Here is a 17,217-nt window from a genome sequence, read left to right on the forward strand (position 1 = left end):
TTGGAGGAAGAAGGGAAAAATCTATCCAAATGAAAAAAAAAAACCAGGTTGAATAGAATGTGCTGGGAGAGAGGAGGTAAAGAATTGAATTTGAGTTGATAGTGACCCTTAAAGGTGTCTGAAAAGTAAGTTTAAAAGTCATGTGTGGGAAAGATTTCTAGTTCTTAATACTATAATTCAGCATTTAGGGAGAAATTACGAACAAAGGTTACAAGAGGGATTTTGCTGAGCTAAAAACCTCTGCAGAGGAAGCCTACAGTGGCATTACCTAGATTTCAGCTTTTTCTTGGAAATATAAGAAGTGGCACAGGTGACAGTCTTGTCTTGTTCCTCTACCAGTGGAGGTGATAATGAGCAGTAAGGGTCCAAAGGGTAGGCTGCTGGAAGGAAGAGAAACTCTGAGTCTGGACAAACAGCATAATTAGCCCTCAAGTAATTCAGTGATGGCTGTGGCTTTATGCAGGGAGGACAGCTGCCTATTAGTGTTAATTAATCAACAGGAGAGAGATACAAGGTGTGGGTGTGTTTTCCAAAGCTGCGCAGCCTGCGGCAGGAGGAATCCACAGTAGTCAGAGGCTGAAGGTGAAGTAGGACTCTAACAGCAGCAGTGAAAAATGGACTGGACTTTTATTTGGCATTCTCTGTTTCTTGTTGCTAAGCATCCAGGGCACTTTGTACTCTCCTTTTAGTCCAGGAGGGAGGCACTCATAAAGGTTACCATCTCATAGGTGAGAAAGCCCACCTTCTGCCCCCAAGAGCCTGGAAAGAAAGTAACCTATCTCCTGACTTCTGGAATAAAACACACACTGAGTAAGGCCAGAGCACTGTGGGATTTCTTTCTTCAGACGCTGAGCCTGACAACATTTTGAAAGGCTCCAGGTGCAGTGCAAGCAAGCCAGCTTCCTGAAGCAGGGTCAAGAACTGGACGAGATGATGCGAAGTGCCCTCCACCTCCTGCAGCTACGATTCAAGAATTTGAAGCGGTGCTGGTGAGGATCCAGCCCTGGCTCGTGCGGCCATGTGAGCCATGTAGCTGATGTGCATGGGTCTACCTTCAGTGCAGCGCTGCTTTCTCGAATTTGATTCAAGTTTCGCATTACTGGAGATGAGAATCGAAACCAACGAAATACATAAGCACTGTTGTCGTAAAGATAGAAATGTAACCACATAAAATTTAACTTTAAGATTTTTTGGAGTAATATTTGTTTTCATTAGAACATTCACTATTTATTGAATATCACTTTTTATTTTATTCAGAAATTTCTGATTTTTATTATCCAGACGTCTTCTGATACTGGGATTTATGAGAACTATTATGTTTCCTCTTACCATGTATCTTTGAATAACATAATTGCATTCATAATTTAAAAACAATTCATTTGACACATAGAAACTATCATTCTTTAAGATTCTTTAAAATAGTTCACCTAGACTTTTTAAGGCTTCATTGCACTATTTCTTTACTCTGATGCCCGTCAGCAATTAGTGTTTTACTTATTTAGTATCTTGTTTTGTGTTTTTACGTCTAAATCTTTGATTTTTTGAAGCTTGGGAACTATTTTTTTTCCCATCTTCCGTTCTTCCTTTAGTGTCTAAAATAGGTCTGATACATACATAATAAATATTTGTGGAAGGTTATTGTTGTCTTTAGTCCTCTGTAAATACATTCATAATAACCTTCATAGAGAAGACAGTGTGAAAATTTTTTAATTGCAGTGTTGGCTTAAATACATTAAGTTTGACACAGACTTTATGAGCACCATTGCTTGAAAAGTTGAGAACTATAAAGAGGGATGAGATGATTTCTGTTGTCAGGATTTCACAGTTCAACCTTGTGCCAATAGAATTAATATATTGGTTTGCTATAATTAAGGAAATTTGGTAAAACAAGGTCTCTCACTCTTCCATTTCCTTCCTCCCTTCTAGAGCTATTCGGAACCATTAGCAATATCAAGAAATACTGCTAGGATTGAACGGCAAATGTTTTATCATTATCATGTCCTCTAATGACAGCCAGTACTCACATTATGGACTCAGCATTTCAGTGTGCTATAGAGGTAGCGGGAGTAGCTAAGATCAAACGTAAAATGGCTCATTTGCTTGCCAAACTTAGAGGGACCTAAATCTTTGATTTTCTTTTCCTCCTATATCACATTGTTTAGCTACACTTCACTATTTATTATGTAATTTATTTTTTAAAGATTTTATTTATTTATTTGAGAGAGAGAGGGAAATCATGAGTGGTGGGGAGGGGTAAGGGGAGGGAGAGAGAGGGAAGCAGACTCCTCCCTGAGCAGGGGGCCCAACCCAGGCTCAGTCCCAGCACCCTGAGATCATGACCTAAGCCAAAGGCAGATGCTTATCAACTGAGCCACCCAGGCACCCCGTTATTATGTAATTTAAATCCAAAACCCATCTACAGAGCCCTCACAGGATTTGGGGAGCCCAAGGATAAGGGGATATGGAAACCATAGTGTTTAATAGTAGTATACTGATTTGCATATTTTGTTGGGGCCTTCAAACACACATATGCAGTCATGCTTACCCCACTCCCTCTCCTCCAAACACATGTACACACACACTGCCTTACACATACTGTGTTCTTTCAATTTGTCTTACTCACTATGGGTCATTTATACTGAAAGATAAGAGTCTTTCTACAAGATTGTAATTCTAGTAATTTAAGCTTATTTGCCTATTTCCTTCAAAGTTAGAATTTAACTTTTGTCGTAAACAGATACCTACAAGTTGCATAAGTTATTGTTCTGATATCTTCCAAAATAAAAGCTGTCAGAAGATTGATTGCCAACTGCCACTCTACTAAGAGACTCATTCTTTCATGACAGTAAGGAATGTATCTAGGTGTGGATGTCTTGATTAGTTAGGGAATCAGGTGGTCATGGCCACCTCATCCATATCTGCAAAGTTTATACAATATGATTCAATTAATTTTGCAGTGTATGACAACTTCAGTTTCCATGATGACATTTGAATAGAGTGATATGTACAAAAAATGGTGGTTCGGAATTAAAGTAACTGAAACTTTATATTGGCTTTAGCACATTCTGTCTTTAAGAAAATCAGTTCTCTTTCTGCCACTTGAGATGTCAGGTCACTGGTCATAAAATCACTTTGAAATTTGATGTCAATTTCAATGATAGTGAAGGCCAATTATGGTACTTTTTGACATCTGCCCTTTACACACTGATCCTATTAATAAGGACTTATTAGACCTGCATGCTTCATATTTATGCTTGACCCTCAGCAGACAACAAAGTATATCACCAGTTCAGGAAACAACACTTGATCTTGTCTTTAATTTATAGTTTAGACTTGCGTTGTCTCTTTGGTAGTTAAATCGATTTTATTCGATGCTGTTTATTATATTACATTTACTTGACAGGTGGCACATACTTTTATCCTTTGGGTAATGATTCTGAGGTGAATAATGGCTTAATTCAGAGAGGGACCTTGAGGGAACTGTCTAGCTGGTTTTACCATTATAATTTACATTGTATATCCATATGGTGTGTGTGTATTTGTATACAGTTATACATTGTTCCAAAATAAAAGATGAGAAATGTGTTTGGTAAAATGGGACCCTCAGAGCAGTATACATTGCAGACCTCAATTTAGGCTCTGGAACATACTTCAGATAATTTATTAGAAGTAGCACTCCAACAGTCAAAACTGTTTAAGTCCTGTGTGTGTGCATGTGTTTGTGTGTGTGTGTGTTTTCATCTCATTCATTTCCTTTGTGATGACACATACTGACACAACATATTAGTGCTTGTTTTTTAGAATAACATTGGCATATGTCCACTTAGACAAATGATTATTTTCATCTTTAATGACTCATTGGAGGGAACAAGAAGTTTGAATGCAAATTTGCATAGAATTGGAAGATGTGGATAAAATAAGAAAAAAACTTTGCACTATTTTATAATCCCTTGATCACTAGAAGCATCACCTTGAATCTGCTGCAAACAGACTAACAAACACACAGACACACACACACGCACACACACACACACACACACACACACACACGCCATGCATAGAATACCTTTAGCATTCCAAACAAATGGAATTTTTATTTGTAGTTAAGGTCATTTTTGGGTGGTCTGAATTTGTCATTTGCAATGAGCTTTTATTCATTTAATATTTGCCATTATATTAAATAAACATGAGATAAAACCAGTGCCTGGTTCTCCCATTTGAATAATCATCCATATTTGTGAATCATCATTTCAATATACCAGCATCTGAAACAATAAACACTATTTTCTATCTAGTAGCACTTAAGTCATTATATATGTGTATTTTCTGGAAAATCTACTTTTAAATGGTTTTGGATTCTTAGATTTTGCAATAAGTGTCATGATTAATATGATCCTCTTGATTGATATTAAAAGTTCCTATATAGGTAGAGAAATTTTATATTTTGTTCAAAATGAAATTTATTTGATTTTTGCTTATAAAAATGATTCATTCTCATTACAAAAACTCAAAATATAAATATAAATATAAAAGATAATGGAGTAATAGTCCAAAGCTCCTGAGGAGGGAGGGGACCTGAGAGGGTTGCCCTATAAATTTTTAAAAGCGTGAAGAATGAAAGTTGAAGTTATCTTGAGTCTTACTTCTCAGAGGTAACCACAATTACCATTTTGGTGAACAACATTTTAGATATCACACTTTCATACACACACCCACACACACAGACTCATCATCTTTAATAAATGAGTTCATGTTAGACATTCTGTTTTCCTTGTCAATGGCATGTTTCCAATTCAATACATATAGAATTATTTCATCAATCATCCTTTTTGTTTTTAATTAGATAAATATGTAGTGAAAAAAAGATACTTGGAAAAAATTCAGGCACTATAGAAGCATGAATTTCAAATAGAGTGATTCTCTTTATGGCTATAGCAATCCCACTTCTTTTCCCATATATAACTCTTGTTAATAGTTGGGGTTTATCACTGTAGACTTTATATTTTGCATTTATGCATAATTATAATACATAGTTTTATTTAAATAGGAATACTTTTTACATATATTCTATAATATTTTTTACTTAAATTATATATTTGAGATATTTTATGTTAGCAGAAAGGGTTCTTTTCCTTTTTTTACAGAATCATAGTATTACAAGATTTAATTTATGCTCCCTTGATAAATATTTAGATTCCTTTTCACTTTTCAAGTAAAGTTGCAATGAACCTTCCTGTGGCTGTATGTTTGTTCACATATGCAAGTATTTCTGAAGGACAGATTACATTAAATTGAGTTTCTGCACTTTTGCAAATTTTAAATTTTCATAGGTGAGGCTGTATGGCTATCTGGAAAGTTGGCCATTTACCCTCTAATTACTTCCCTATACCTTCAGCAATACTGTAAAATATAAAATTTTTTAATTAGTGCTAATATGACAAGGAAAAATGTCACTTTCTTGTTTTTGTTGTATTTCCTGCTTAATAGATAAAAAGGTGCATTGGGAATCTTTTGATGTATTTATTGTATTTCATATGTTAAGTGTCTGTTTAAATATTTTGTCCATTTCTTAATGCCCTTTTTCCTTCTTGATGTTTAAGAATTATTTATGCTTTCAGGATACTAATCTTGTTTGGGTTATACTATACCAAGTACTTTTGTTCATCTTTTGCATTTTGACTTTGTAAGTTTTCATTATTTTGAAATTTCAAAAATTTTTATGCAGTCATATATGCCAGTCTTTTTATGTACATTGAATTCCCCCACCCTCTCTCCAAGTAGTAGCCAATTGGGCCATCACCATTATTTTTTCCCATCACTTCGAAAGTCATTAAATTTCCAAGGGTTTTAATTACTCACTTACTATACTTCCCATTATTCTTTTTTGTAAATCATCTTTGCTAGTCTTTCACATATTCTTCCAGATGTACATTAAAATTAAGCTAAGTTCCATTTAGAACTATTAAATTAATAGACAAATATAGGAAATGAGTTGACATTTTATTTTTACAATATTGAGCATTCTCATTCAGGAATATATTTCTCCCCATTTATCCAGTTGTTCTTTTATTTCATTAAGTAAAATTTAATATATATACACATATGCATTCCATGATATGCACATAAGCATGTATATGATATGGTTGTACTATTTCTTTTCTCTTTTTTTAATTTAAATTCAATTAAGTAACATATAAATGTATTTGTTTCAGGGGAACAGGTCTGTGATTCATTAGTCTTATATAATACCCAGTGCCCATTACAGCACATACCCTCCCCAATGTCCATCACCCAGTTATCCCATCCCTCCACCCTCCTCCCCTCCAACAATCCTCAGTTTGTTACCTATGATTAAGAGATTAAGAGTTTCTTATGGTTTGTCTCCCTCTCTGTTTTTGTCTTGTTTCATTTTTTTCCTGTCTTCCCTTATGGTCCTCTGCCTTGTTTCTTAAATTCCACATATCATTGAGATCATATGGTAATTGTCCTTCTCTGATTGACTTATTTTGCTTAGCATACTACCCTCTAGTTTCATCCATGTCATTGCAAATGACAAGATTTCGTTTTTGATGGTGCATAATATTCCATTGTGTATATATATTTACCACATCTTTATCTATTCATCTGTTGATGGACATCTGGGCCCTTTCCATAGTTTCGATATTGTGGACATTGCTGCTATAAACATTGGGGTGCAGGTGCCCCTTTGGATCACTGCATTTGTATCTTTGGGGTACCCAGTAGTGTAATTGCTGGGTTGTAGAGTAGCTCTATTTTCAACTTTTTGAGGAATCTTCATACTGTTTTCCAGAGTGGCTGTACCAGCTTGCGTTCCCACCAACAGTGTAGGAGGGTTCCCCTTTCTCTGCATCCTCACCAACATCTGTCATTTCCTTATTTATTAATTTTAGCCATTCTGACTGGTGTGAGTGGTATCTCATTGTGGTTTTGATTTGTATTTCCCTGATGCCAAGTGATGTTGAACACTTTTTCATGTGTATGTTGGCTATTTGGATGTCTTCTTTGGAGAAATCTGTTCATGTCTTCTGCCCATTTCTTGACTGGATTAATTTGTTCTTTGGGTGTTGAGTTTGGTAAGTTCTTATAGATTTTGAATACTAGCCCTTTATCTGATATGTCATTTGCAAATATCTTTTTCCATCTTGTTGGTTGTCTTTTGGTTTTGTCAGCTGTTTCCTTTGCTGTGCAAAAGCTTTTTATCTTGATGATGTCCCAATAGTTCATTTTTGCCCTTGCTTCCCTTGCCTTTGGCAATGTGTCTAGCCAGAAGTTCCTGTGGCCGAGGTCAAAGAGGTTGCTGCCTATGTTCTTCTCAAGGATTTTGATGGATTCCTGTCTCACATTTAGGTCATTCATCCATTTTGAGTCTGTTTTTGTGTATGGTGTAAGGAAATAGTCCAGTTTCATTCTTCTGCATGTGGCTGTCCAATGTTCCCAACACCATTTGTTGAGACTGTCTTTTTTCCATCGGATATTCTTTCCTGTTGTCGAAGATTAGTTGACCATAGAGTTGAGAGTCCATTTCTGAGTTCTCTATTCTGTTCCATTGATCTATGTGTCTGTTTTTGTGCCAGTACCATACTATCTTGATTATTACAGCTTTGTAATAGAGCTTGAAGTCCAGAATTGTGATGTCCCCAGTTTTGGTTTTCTTCTTCAACATTCCTTTGGCTATTTGGGGTCTTTTCTGGTTCCATACAAATTTCAGAATTATTTGCTCCAGTTCTGTGAAAAAAGTTGAGACTCCACCCCAGAATTGCTAGAACTCATACAGGAATTCAGTAAAATGGCAGGATATAAAATCGATGCACAGAAATCAGTTGCATTTCTATACATCGATGAGATAGAAGAAAGAGAAATTAAGGAGTCGATCCCATTTACAATTGCACCCCAAACCATAAGATACCTAGGAATAAACCTAACCAAAGAGGCAAAGGATCTGTACTCAAAAAACTAAAGAATACTCATGAAAGAAATTGAGGAAGACACAAAGAAATGGGAAAACGTTCCATGCTCATGGATTGGAAGAACAAATATTGTTGAAATATCTATGCTACCCAAAGCAGTCTACACATTCAATGGTTGTACTATTTCTTAATAGGTATATATACCATGAAATTTATAACTTTAGTTGCTACTATGACAGACATTGGGCTATTAAAATTTTATTTTATGCTCACTGATGTATAGAAAAGTAATACATATTATTCATCCTGCATTAAGTCATGTTACTAAATACTCAGTAGTGGTAACATCTTTTCAGAAAATTATCTTGCATTCTTTAGGTAGGCAATTTTGTCACCCTCTGTATAATATTTGCAGCTATCAGTTATTTCTTAGGTTCATTTACATTGACTAGAACCTTGAATAAAATGTTGATTAATTTCAGTAATAGTGGAAATGCTTATCTTAATCTTGACTTTTGGGCAGGATATTTGCTGTAAATTTCTGGAATTTGTTTCAGGTTAAGAATGATTCCTTATAGTCATAGCTCACTAACATTTTTTTGTTTCTTTATTTAGCTTTATTTTGCCTTAATAAGAATAGGCATAAAACTGTCATCAAATGCTTTGTTGAAATCTGTTGAAATATAGCAAAACAAGTCATTTTATAGTTAGATTTCCCAATCATGAACCACTGTTTATTCCTAGGGTAAACCACATTGTCTTGCTGTATAGTTATTCTTTTATCACATAATTAGATTTAAGTTGCTAATATTTTATTTAGAAATTGCCTGTTAGTTCTGCCCCTTGATTCCTATCTAATTTTATTATCAGGTTACATAATCACTAAAAGGCAATTATTGAAATGGGAGGAGGCCTACAAATCAAATAATTAATCTGTTCCTCATCTTGCAGATGAATAACCAAAGACAGACAGATAAATTGTTAACACTAGTTAAAGTAATTCAGAGACAGGATTGTGTAATGTGAGATTCATAAAGCTTGGGAGGTAGGTTGAGATGCAAAGTCCAAGAGAATATGAAGTTCCTTGGTAATAATTTGTTTTCTTAACACACGCTGACTACATTTTCTTCTACGAGATCCACTGCCTCTAACTTCCTATTGTACTTAGAAACAGAGTTATTCTCTTTTTCATGTGTTACCACAAATAGATTCTATTTCCTGAGATTTGCTTCTACTTTCTTTGATTTCCCTTGCAGTTCCCTTGGATTCTTCCCAGAGGTGAATAATCAATATTTGTTACTTGGTTGAAATTGTCCCCCTGCATCTTGCCCTGCACTTCTGTAGCACAATTCTATTAGTGAAATACTTTAGAAAACTTGTAATTCATATTATTTCTTGTTATTACAAAGAGCATCAGGGAAGCACTGTTTCACCAGGAGAGATAGAAAAGCTGGCTTGTTTAGCCAGAAGTCACTTGGATGCCAACATTGGGAGATCATAAACCCCCTTCTACACTTCTCAGGCTCAGTCCCAAGCCTCTGAGCGAGGCTTGTCTGCAAACAAAACGTGCATTACATTATGTTCTGCAGGAGACAGTAAAGCTCCTGGGTTTGTTGATGACAGTTATCATACCTCTTTCCATCTGCCATACTCATCAGCATTTGGCAGCCAGCTTGGGCCCTTTGAACAATTATTTTACTTGATTAAAAATAAATAAATTAAAAGCTAAGTTGGGAGCTCTTCAGTTGTTTCCAATTTGATATCTTAAGTGAAAGTAAAACTTGAAAGAAACTGCCCCCCAAGCTTTGTTAAGTATGGTGACCAGACTAGAAGAAAAGTGTGTTACTTTTCTTTGAAGTCCAGTGTCTAAGCCTTTGTGGAATATTGAAAATGAATTTCAAAGGGAGATTTTATTCCCCTTTTTGCTAGTCCTGAATTTCTACTGCTGTCTCCTTCCTCTATGTTCCATTTTGCATTCTGTCCTTGGAAATGATACATTCTTAAGCATGCTAATTTGTGCATTTATGCATTTATTCATTCACTGAAGATCTATTATTGTTTGGCTATCATGTATCAGGCCCTAGGAACTGAGGGCCTAACGTTGGGCAAACACAGGTAAGGACCCTGCTCTTAAGAAGCAGAGGAGATGGTCACTAATCAAATTATCCCTTCAGTGAATGTATAATCACAAACTGAGACTCAAGCTGTGAAAGAAAAACCTGACTTGGGTATGGGGAAGTCTCCATGGTGGATGGGAGATGGAACATTGGTGAAAAACTCTTTAAGGAATTGCTTTGGAGCAGAGATCTGATGGATAGCAGTAAAGTAGGCCTAAGGTGTATAAGGGTGACAGTTAAGAAGGAGGAGCAGCATATTCCAGGCTAAAGAAAATAGCGTGTGTGAATATCCTGTGGCAGAAGGAAGTATGGATAACTGAAAGTTGGTTTAATATCTGAAACAGAGAGAAAAGGAACTATGCATGATGAGGATAGGGAGCTAGAAAAGAAGATGATTCAGGAGATGTTTGAGAGGTGAAATAAAAAGAAATGAGTACATGTGGGAATGGGGGAGTGAATATTGTCCAGGTAGTTTCTAGTTCTCTGCTTTGAGTTGTAAGATACATGAGACTACCACACCACCTACACAGTTCTCTGACCACATAGGCTGGTTTGACCATCAATATTCCACTCCAGCATTCTAAGAATGGCCCGTGTGGCTAAATCAATGGACAATTTCAGGGATTACTTACTTGACCTGTCAATATTTGATAATTGAGATCACCTTCTTGAAACTTTCTCTTCTTCCAGCCTCTATAGCATCAAAATATTGTGGGTAACCTTCTCTATCCCTGCTTTTCTAAGACTTATGGTAGGATTATCCTCTTCTAGCAGCCTAATAAATATGGGTGCCTTAGGTACCTTTCTAAGAATATTTTCTCCATACACAGTCACATCCTATATTCATTGATAAGCTAGTAACTCTAGTATTCTGTCTCTGAATTTCTCTGTCTCGAAAGTGTTTACACAGGAGTTGCATGACCATCTGTCAGAGAGAAAAGTGAATGAAAATTAGACAGTGACCTTTATCCCCCACTGAGAGCTAGGATACACAGTGACATGATACTACAATTAACTATGTGAACTATGTATAAACAATGAATGTGTGGCAATGGAAATCTCATCAAACATCAAAGTTTGCTTCATGTTCTTGAGAAATCATATCACAGGTAAATAGCTGTGTGAGAATTCCATGGTGACAGCCTGAATGATGTGTGATGAACAGCTGTCCAAATAGTGAGCTCGTTCATAGCAACAATAGCATTTCAGTTATCTAAAATGACAGAGAGGACAACTAGTGCTGCTGGGATTTCAAATAAAACTTGATATTAGAATGTTGAAATAGATCATGCTCTGGTATTCAATACTTTTTAAAAAATATTTTTATTTATTTGAGAGAGAGAGGAGAGAGAGTGAGCATAAGCAGAGGGAGGGGCAGAGGGACAAGCAGACTCCCCGCTGAATGTGGAGTCTGCTGCAGGGCTTGTTCCCAGGACCCTGGGATCATGACCTGAGCTGAAGTCAGATTCTTAATGGACTGAGCCACCCAGGTGCCCCTCTGGTACTCAATACTTTTAAAATACAGTCTCTTTACAAGATCAGAACAAAACAATGATGAAAAGCAGAGTTGAGCAGATAGCATGGTAGACTGACTGAAAAGTCATTGAGAATACCTCAAATCCCCAAATATCTTTTTTTATAACTGTCCTTGGCTCTATCATTAGCGAGTCATTTTTTTGGGTCAAGCATGGTCATCTCCCTGACCTTGATGGAAAGTGAGGGACAGAACTAGCCTAACTGGCAGGGTTCTACAAGGCCAGATTCCAAAATAGAGTGTTTGTTTGTTTGTTTATTTAAAATTCAATTAGCCAACATATAGTACATCATTAGTTTTTAATAAATATTCAATGACATCATTAGGTTTTGATATAATGTTCAATGATTCATTTCTCACTTAAGACCATAGCTTAGGGAGTGAAGGGTGCCATGTTTTGTTTTGTTTTGTTTCTTAAGATTTTATTTATTTACTTGAAAAAGAGAGAGAGTGAATGAGAGAGGGAGGGCGAATCTGAAGCAGATTCCACACTGAGCATGCCCAACACAGGGCTTGATCCCACAACTTCGAGATCATGACCTAGGCCAAAACCAAAAGTCAGGTGCTTAACTGACTGAGCCACCCAGACATCTCGGGTACCATGTTCTATGCCATGTGAAAGGGTAGAACCAAAGTTCAGCAAATAGAAAGGATGACAGGAACATACAAAATTGGTATAGAAAACTTGAATTAGGAACCAGGAAGAGGATAAAAAACACCAACCACATGGAAACAAATGTTAATTAGTTTAGGAATCATCTGACCAGGCTTTGTTGTCTACAGTTTTTGTTGTTGTTGTTGTTGTTGTTGTTGTTGTTGCTGTTGTTGTTTTAAACAACCCAGATAGAGCAGTACATTTAGTCAAGTTTGAAAAGTCTAGAATGGACACACATCTTAGAGGCAGAAGGACTGGTGAGAAGGAGAGAGGGTCACGTGAAAGGCACCGATATAAAATACATAAATAAAATCATTCTTGGTAACATGACGTGTTGCCATTTAAAGATTTTTAAATTTATCTTTTGCAATTATTAGATACAGTATCATTGATGATTTCAATGATATAGTTTATTTTTTTCCCAAATTTATTCATTTGACAGAAAGAGAAAGCATGAGCAGGGGAAGGGACAGAGGGAGAGAATCCCAAGCAGATTCCCTGCTAAACATGGAGTCTGACATGGGGCTCAGTCCCACGACCCCAAGATCATGACCAGAGACAACGTCAAGAGTCAGATGCCCAACCAATTTAGCCACCCAGGTGCCCCAGTTTAATTTTTTATAAAAATGAAAGAATATTGTGTCCTGGGCTTTTTCTTTTAACAAACTTATGAATTTACCTGAGTGCCTTTGGTCCCGTTTGTTTAGGATAATTTAGACTGATCTCATGGACTTGGGTAAGAATGTAGTACAATATCAATAAAAAGTTATTTCAATGCAGGAATTTTTGTCAATACTTTTAATTCAGGGTGGCATAAAAGAGCACACACATAGCTCTACTTAATAGTCTCTGTCATTGGATGGTTTGAGTATGTTTCTTCTCCTTGTTTGATTTTGTTTTCCTATCTGTACAATAGATGATTAGAGAATGGGATCAGAATTCACAAACTGCTGACCTATGAACTAAAGCCAATAGACGGTTAGTTTGGTCAAGGCAATGTTGTTGTTATTGTTTGTTTTTCATCTTGTTTTAATGAGTTCTAATGCCTTTAGGGAGGGCATACACACTCACGTTTGCCTGGAGACCTACCAACCCGCCCAACCACTGAGTTATATCAATATTCTATGTTTGTATTTTCTGCATGAGTCTTGAAAATGCTTTAGTTTGTGACTTTCAGATTAGACGTTTTGTCAAATTTCTTTAGGCTCTTAAGGTTTTAATTCTGTAAAACCTCTTAAGAGACTAACTGCTCTTTCCCACCCTGCGCTGGTAGAGAGACAGATGAACTAGAAGGAAATTCATACATGGTCAAGACTACCTGATGGCTCCAGGCCTTCTCCACGCACTATCTCATTTAATCAAAGCACTCCAGTGACACAGATATTATCATCATACCCATTTTTCAGGTTACAAAATAAGCTTAGAGAAGCGAACATTTTGCCCATTGTCAAATGCTTATTAATTGTGGAAATCAGGCTTAAGCCTGTTTTGTCTCTAGGTTCAAGAACTGTTTGTCTCTAAACTCTTTCTAGGTCCTAATTTCCCTTAGTGGGCAGAAACTTTCCAAAAGGATCTCTTGAATAATGAAGCTTTACACAGACTTTGAAATGTTGTCAAAGTTAGATATACGAAGATGTCAGATGTCCAAATATCTCAAACAATTTTACAAAATATTTTATTTGCATGCTGCTTTCTTTGATTAGTAGGGAGTTGCCTTCATGCTGTGCTCGGAAACATAACCGGCTTCCTAAAAAGCCACACAGAATTTAGGAATATTGTTAGAAGAAATTTAGCTTTCATTCACATATTGATGTTGCTTTGGAAAATATGTCACAAGTCACTCAAATTAGAAATGTAAAGAGATTTTATTTCTATCCCTTAACTTTTTTTTTCATTTTGTCACAGAATACTAGCTATTTCATAAATTCAAATTTGTTTGCATAAAACATCACTAAAACTCCACTTGCGTTAATCTGGAAAATAGTACTTGATTATTTAGAAAATTCATCTGACACAAAACAGTTCTGGTAGTGATAATTTCAAGTCTGTCTGACTAAAGGAAGACAAAGTGTTAGGATGATCATTAACTGAGTAGAAAACTTTTAGCTGTGCTGTATATTCAATTGAGAGTTTTGTAAAATTTAAGTCTACTCATATAAACAGAACTTTTGTGATTAGGATGATTTCCACATTATGTTAGTCACTGAATTGGCCTACAATAAACATGGTATCCAGCAAATGTCCAGTAGAAGAATATCTGTTTTTAAAAGGGAAAAAAAGCGAAAGATGATCCATTAAAAAATAAAGAAAAGAGTATTTGGGGCATGTTTTTGTAATTTTTTAAACTTTGGATTAACCAGCATTCATCTGGTTTGAACAAAAGATTGAGCCAATAATTTCTAATTATTAAAATTTTACTTAAAAGAAACAGTGCTCATATTTACAGATAGAGATTTTCTTCAGTGCCGTGCAAATTATTAGAAGACATGTCAAAGTGATTAGATTGCTGAATCGTACTTTCTGTGAGTGGAACTTGGAGGTGGGAGGGGGTGTGGAAACTACTGCCCTTTTCAAATAATTCACAGATGTGCTAATTGTATGTCAGATATGAAAGTTGAAGCATTGTGACCTTCAAGCCAACAAAAGCCCTTTTCAAGTAAGCCATTTTCATATACATTAATAAAGTGAACAATGCCCTTCCACAGCTAAATAATGTATGGCTTTTATTTCATTATATGTAAATGCAAATCATGGAATTGTTTCACTGTTCACATATTAAAAGTAATGCTATAAAAAAGCAGACTATAAATCCACTTAAGTTACATTTTGTGGTACTCTACAATTGTGATCCAAGGATATATTTGTGTTTGCTTCCATTGTCTGCAGCTGTGTGGTTTTCTGCAACTGGATGTATTTTGGATTTGTGTAGTAAAATCTGCAATGTGTTGAAGCATATAATAACCAACAGAGACATTAGAAAGGTTAAGAAAATGATGGAAAAGCTATTTCCTTGCAGTGATGAAGACAGTGACATAACTTGTAGATCAGAGGAAACATTGCCACTGGACACATTCACCTGCTAGCAAGAACAACGTTGAATAAGAGTGAGGGTCAAAGGAAGAGGAAGGAATCCCATGCTCTTCCTCATGGCTCTTTCATGGTATAAAGAAAGTATTTGTAAATATTGGGCTTAGGTAATGGACATTAAGGTGACTATTTAAGAGAGCACCCATTTCACTGGAAAGCAGTGCAAGTTTCAAAAGGAGTAATATATAAAGGAATTTAGGTGTTACTAATGCTTGAATCAAATTGCTGAAATGTCAAACAGTGCCCATGAAGTTGTAGTAGAAAAGCAAGAACAGGAAGAAGAATTTAATTATCTTGTATTTGTCTAGCTTTGTAATATATTTGATGCTGAATAAAACATGAGTAAAGATATAGTCATGCTTAATGCAATTTAAGTATGCATGGTAGACTGTTGGGGAATGAAAAAAAATAAAACGATTACAAACATAAAAAAATTATAATCGATGAGATTCCAAGAACCTATTAGCATTCAATCCAAAGATAAACTGTTTTTTTTTTTTTTTTCTCCCCCAGTCCTATAGGAAACCATAATAGTTAGCATCTTATTATGGGTTAGATGTTGATACCAAGAGACTGGATAGGGTTGAGTGATTCACTCATCTGTCTTCCTTTTTGTTTTAAAGAATTTTCTAGAGTCCTTTGTTGTTAATTGTTTTAATAGATTCTCTGAGTCCTTCCATAAAACAGATAGCAGTGACATTTATGAGAATGCTGTTGTTTATCACTGAGATTTTTCAATGAATATGTACATGCTCTAAGTTATTTAGGATAACAAATGTTTCTGCATTTCCTTAGTAATCTGAAATACTTTCCATTATTTTGGATTGTATTTAAGGTGGCAAATCTTGCTTGTTCTATGTCAACAAATGAAGATGGAATTAAAATTGTCAAAATTGCGGCCAGTCACCTGGAAACCTTGTGTCCACAGGTACGATAATTAAGTTGCTGTCTCTTTCATTAAACTAACTGTAAAAATTATATTTAATACTCTGGAGCTTTATATATATGAAAATATTTTAAGATATTTATTTTAAGCACAAAAGATGACTTGTCCTAAGGTCAGGGTTTATTCTTTACTAAGCAGAAGTTTTTTCTTTACTTAGCACCTGGTTCTTGTAACATTCCCTAAGGGACCATATCAGAATTTTGTGAGAGAAAGGTACAGTGTGAAATCAAAACAGGGCTTTGTCCAACAATTTTATTTTTAGTCTTATTAATTTTGAAATCTCAGAATATGAAAGGAATGACTTCTTTTCCCCTCTTTTATTCAAAGAAGACATGAGTTTGAAAAAAGCCAAGACATTTTTTCTTGTCTGCAATTCAGAAGTTTTTGTTTGTTTGTTATCTGAAAAGCAACATATCTTTAGGGAATTATTTCTAGGATAGTGTCTTGAACCGTAAATCAGTATACACCTAAGGACAAACTTAAATACCTTGTCTTAGAATAATCAAGAGAAAATATGGATAGTTACTTCCTCATAAAGGTCACAAATGTTGTAAGGATGTGAAATATAGCAATGATTAGAGACTTCAAGTCTCTGGATATCTGCTGAGATTCTCATCTTTCTAAAAGTGGTGTATGTGTTAAATTCTTGATTTGCCTTGCCAATAATTTCATCTCTAAGAATATTGAGGAAACAGTAAGGGAGACTCCTCCTTTGGACTTAATGTGGATTAACAAGTAAAAACTGGCTGGAGAAGTCGAGTCCAGAGGACCTGCAACTGAGATCTCACAACTGATGTCAGTTTTCTGTGAGATCTCACAAGCAACCGAAATACTGCACTGGGGTCCCTGAAGTGGTTGAATCATTTATACTCCCCTCCGCAGTCAGGAGAGTTCGCATTTCTCTGTACTGTGGATTGGATTTGATGCTTTTAAAATGTCTTTTGAATCGG

At 35.7% G+C, this 17,217-nt stretch overlaps 1 protein-coding gene across 1 annotated transcript in view; it reads left to right on the forward strand.

Annotated features, from left to right (window-relative positions):
- CTNNA3 (catenin alpha 3) overlaps positions 1–17,217 on the forward strand; it is a 1,592,500-nt gene that overhangs the window by 1,036,343 nt on the left and 538,940 nt on the right. The window contains exon 11 of the mRNA XM_008695933.2: positions 16,157–16,249. Within this exon, the coding sequence (XP_008694155.2) occupies positions 16,157–16,249 (93 nt within the window). The remainder of the gene's footprint in view (positions 1–16,156; positions 16,250–17,217) is intronic.

Source organism: Ursus maritimus, unplaced genomic scaffold, assembly GCF_017311325.1.
Source record: "Ursus maritimus isolate PB19 unplaced genomic scaffold, ASM1731132v1 scaffold_7, whole genome shotgun sequence".
Taxonomy (NCBI): Eukaryota; Metazoa; Chordata; class Mammalia; order Carnivora; family Ursidae; genus Ursus; species Ursus maritimus.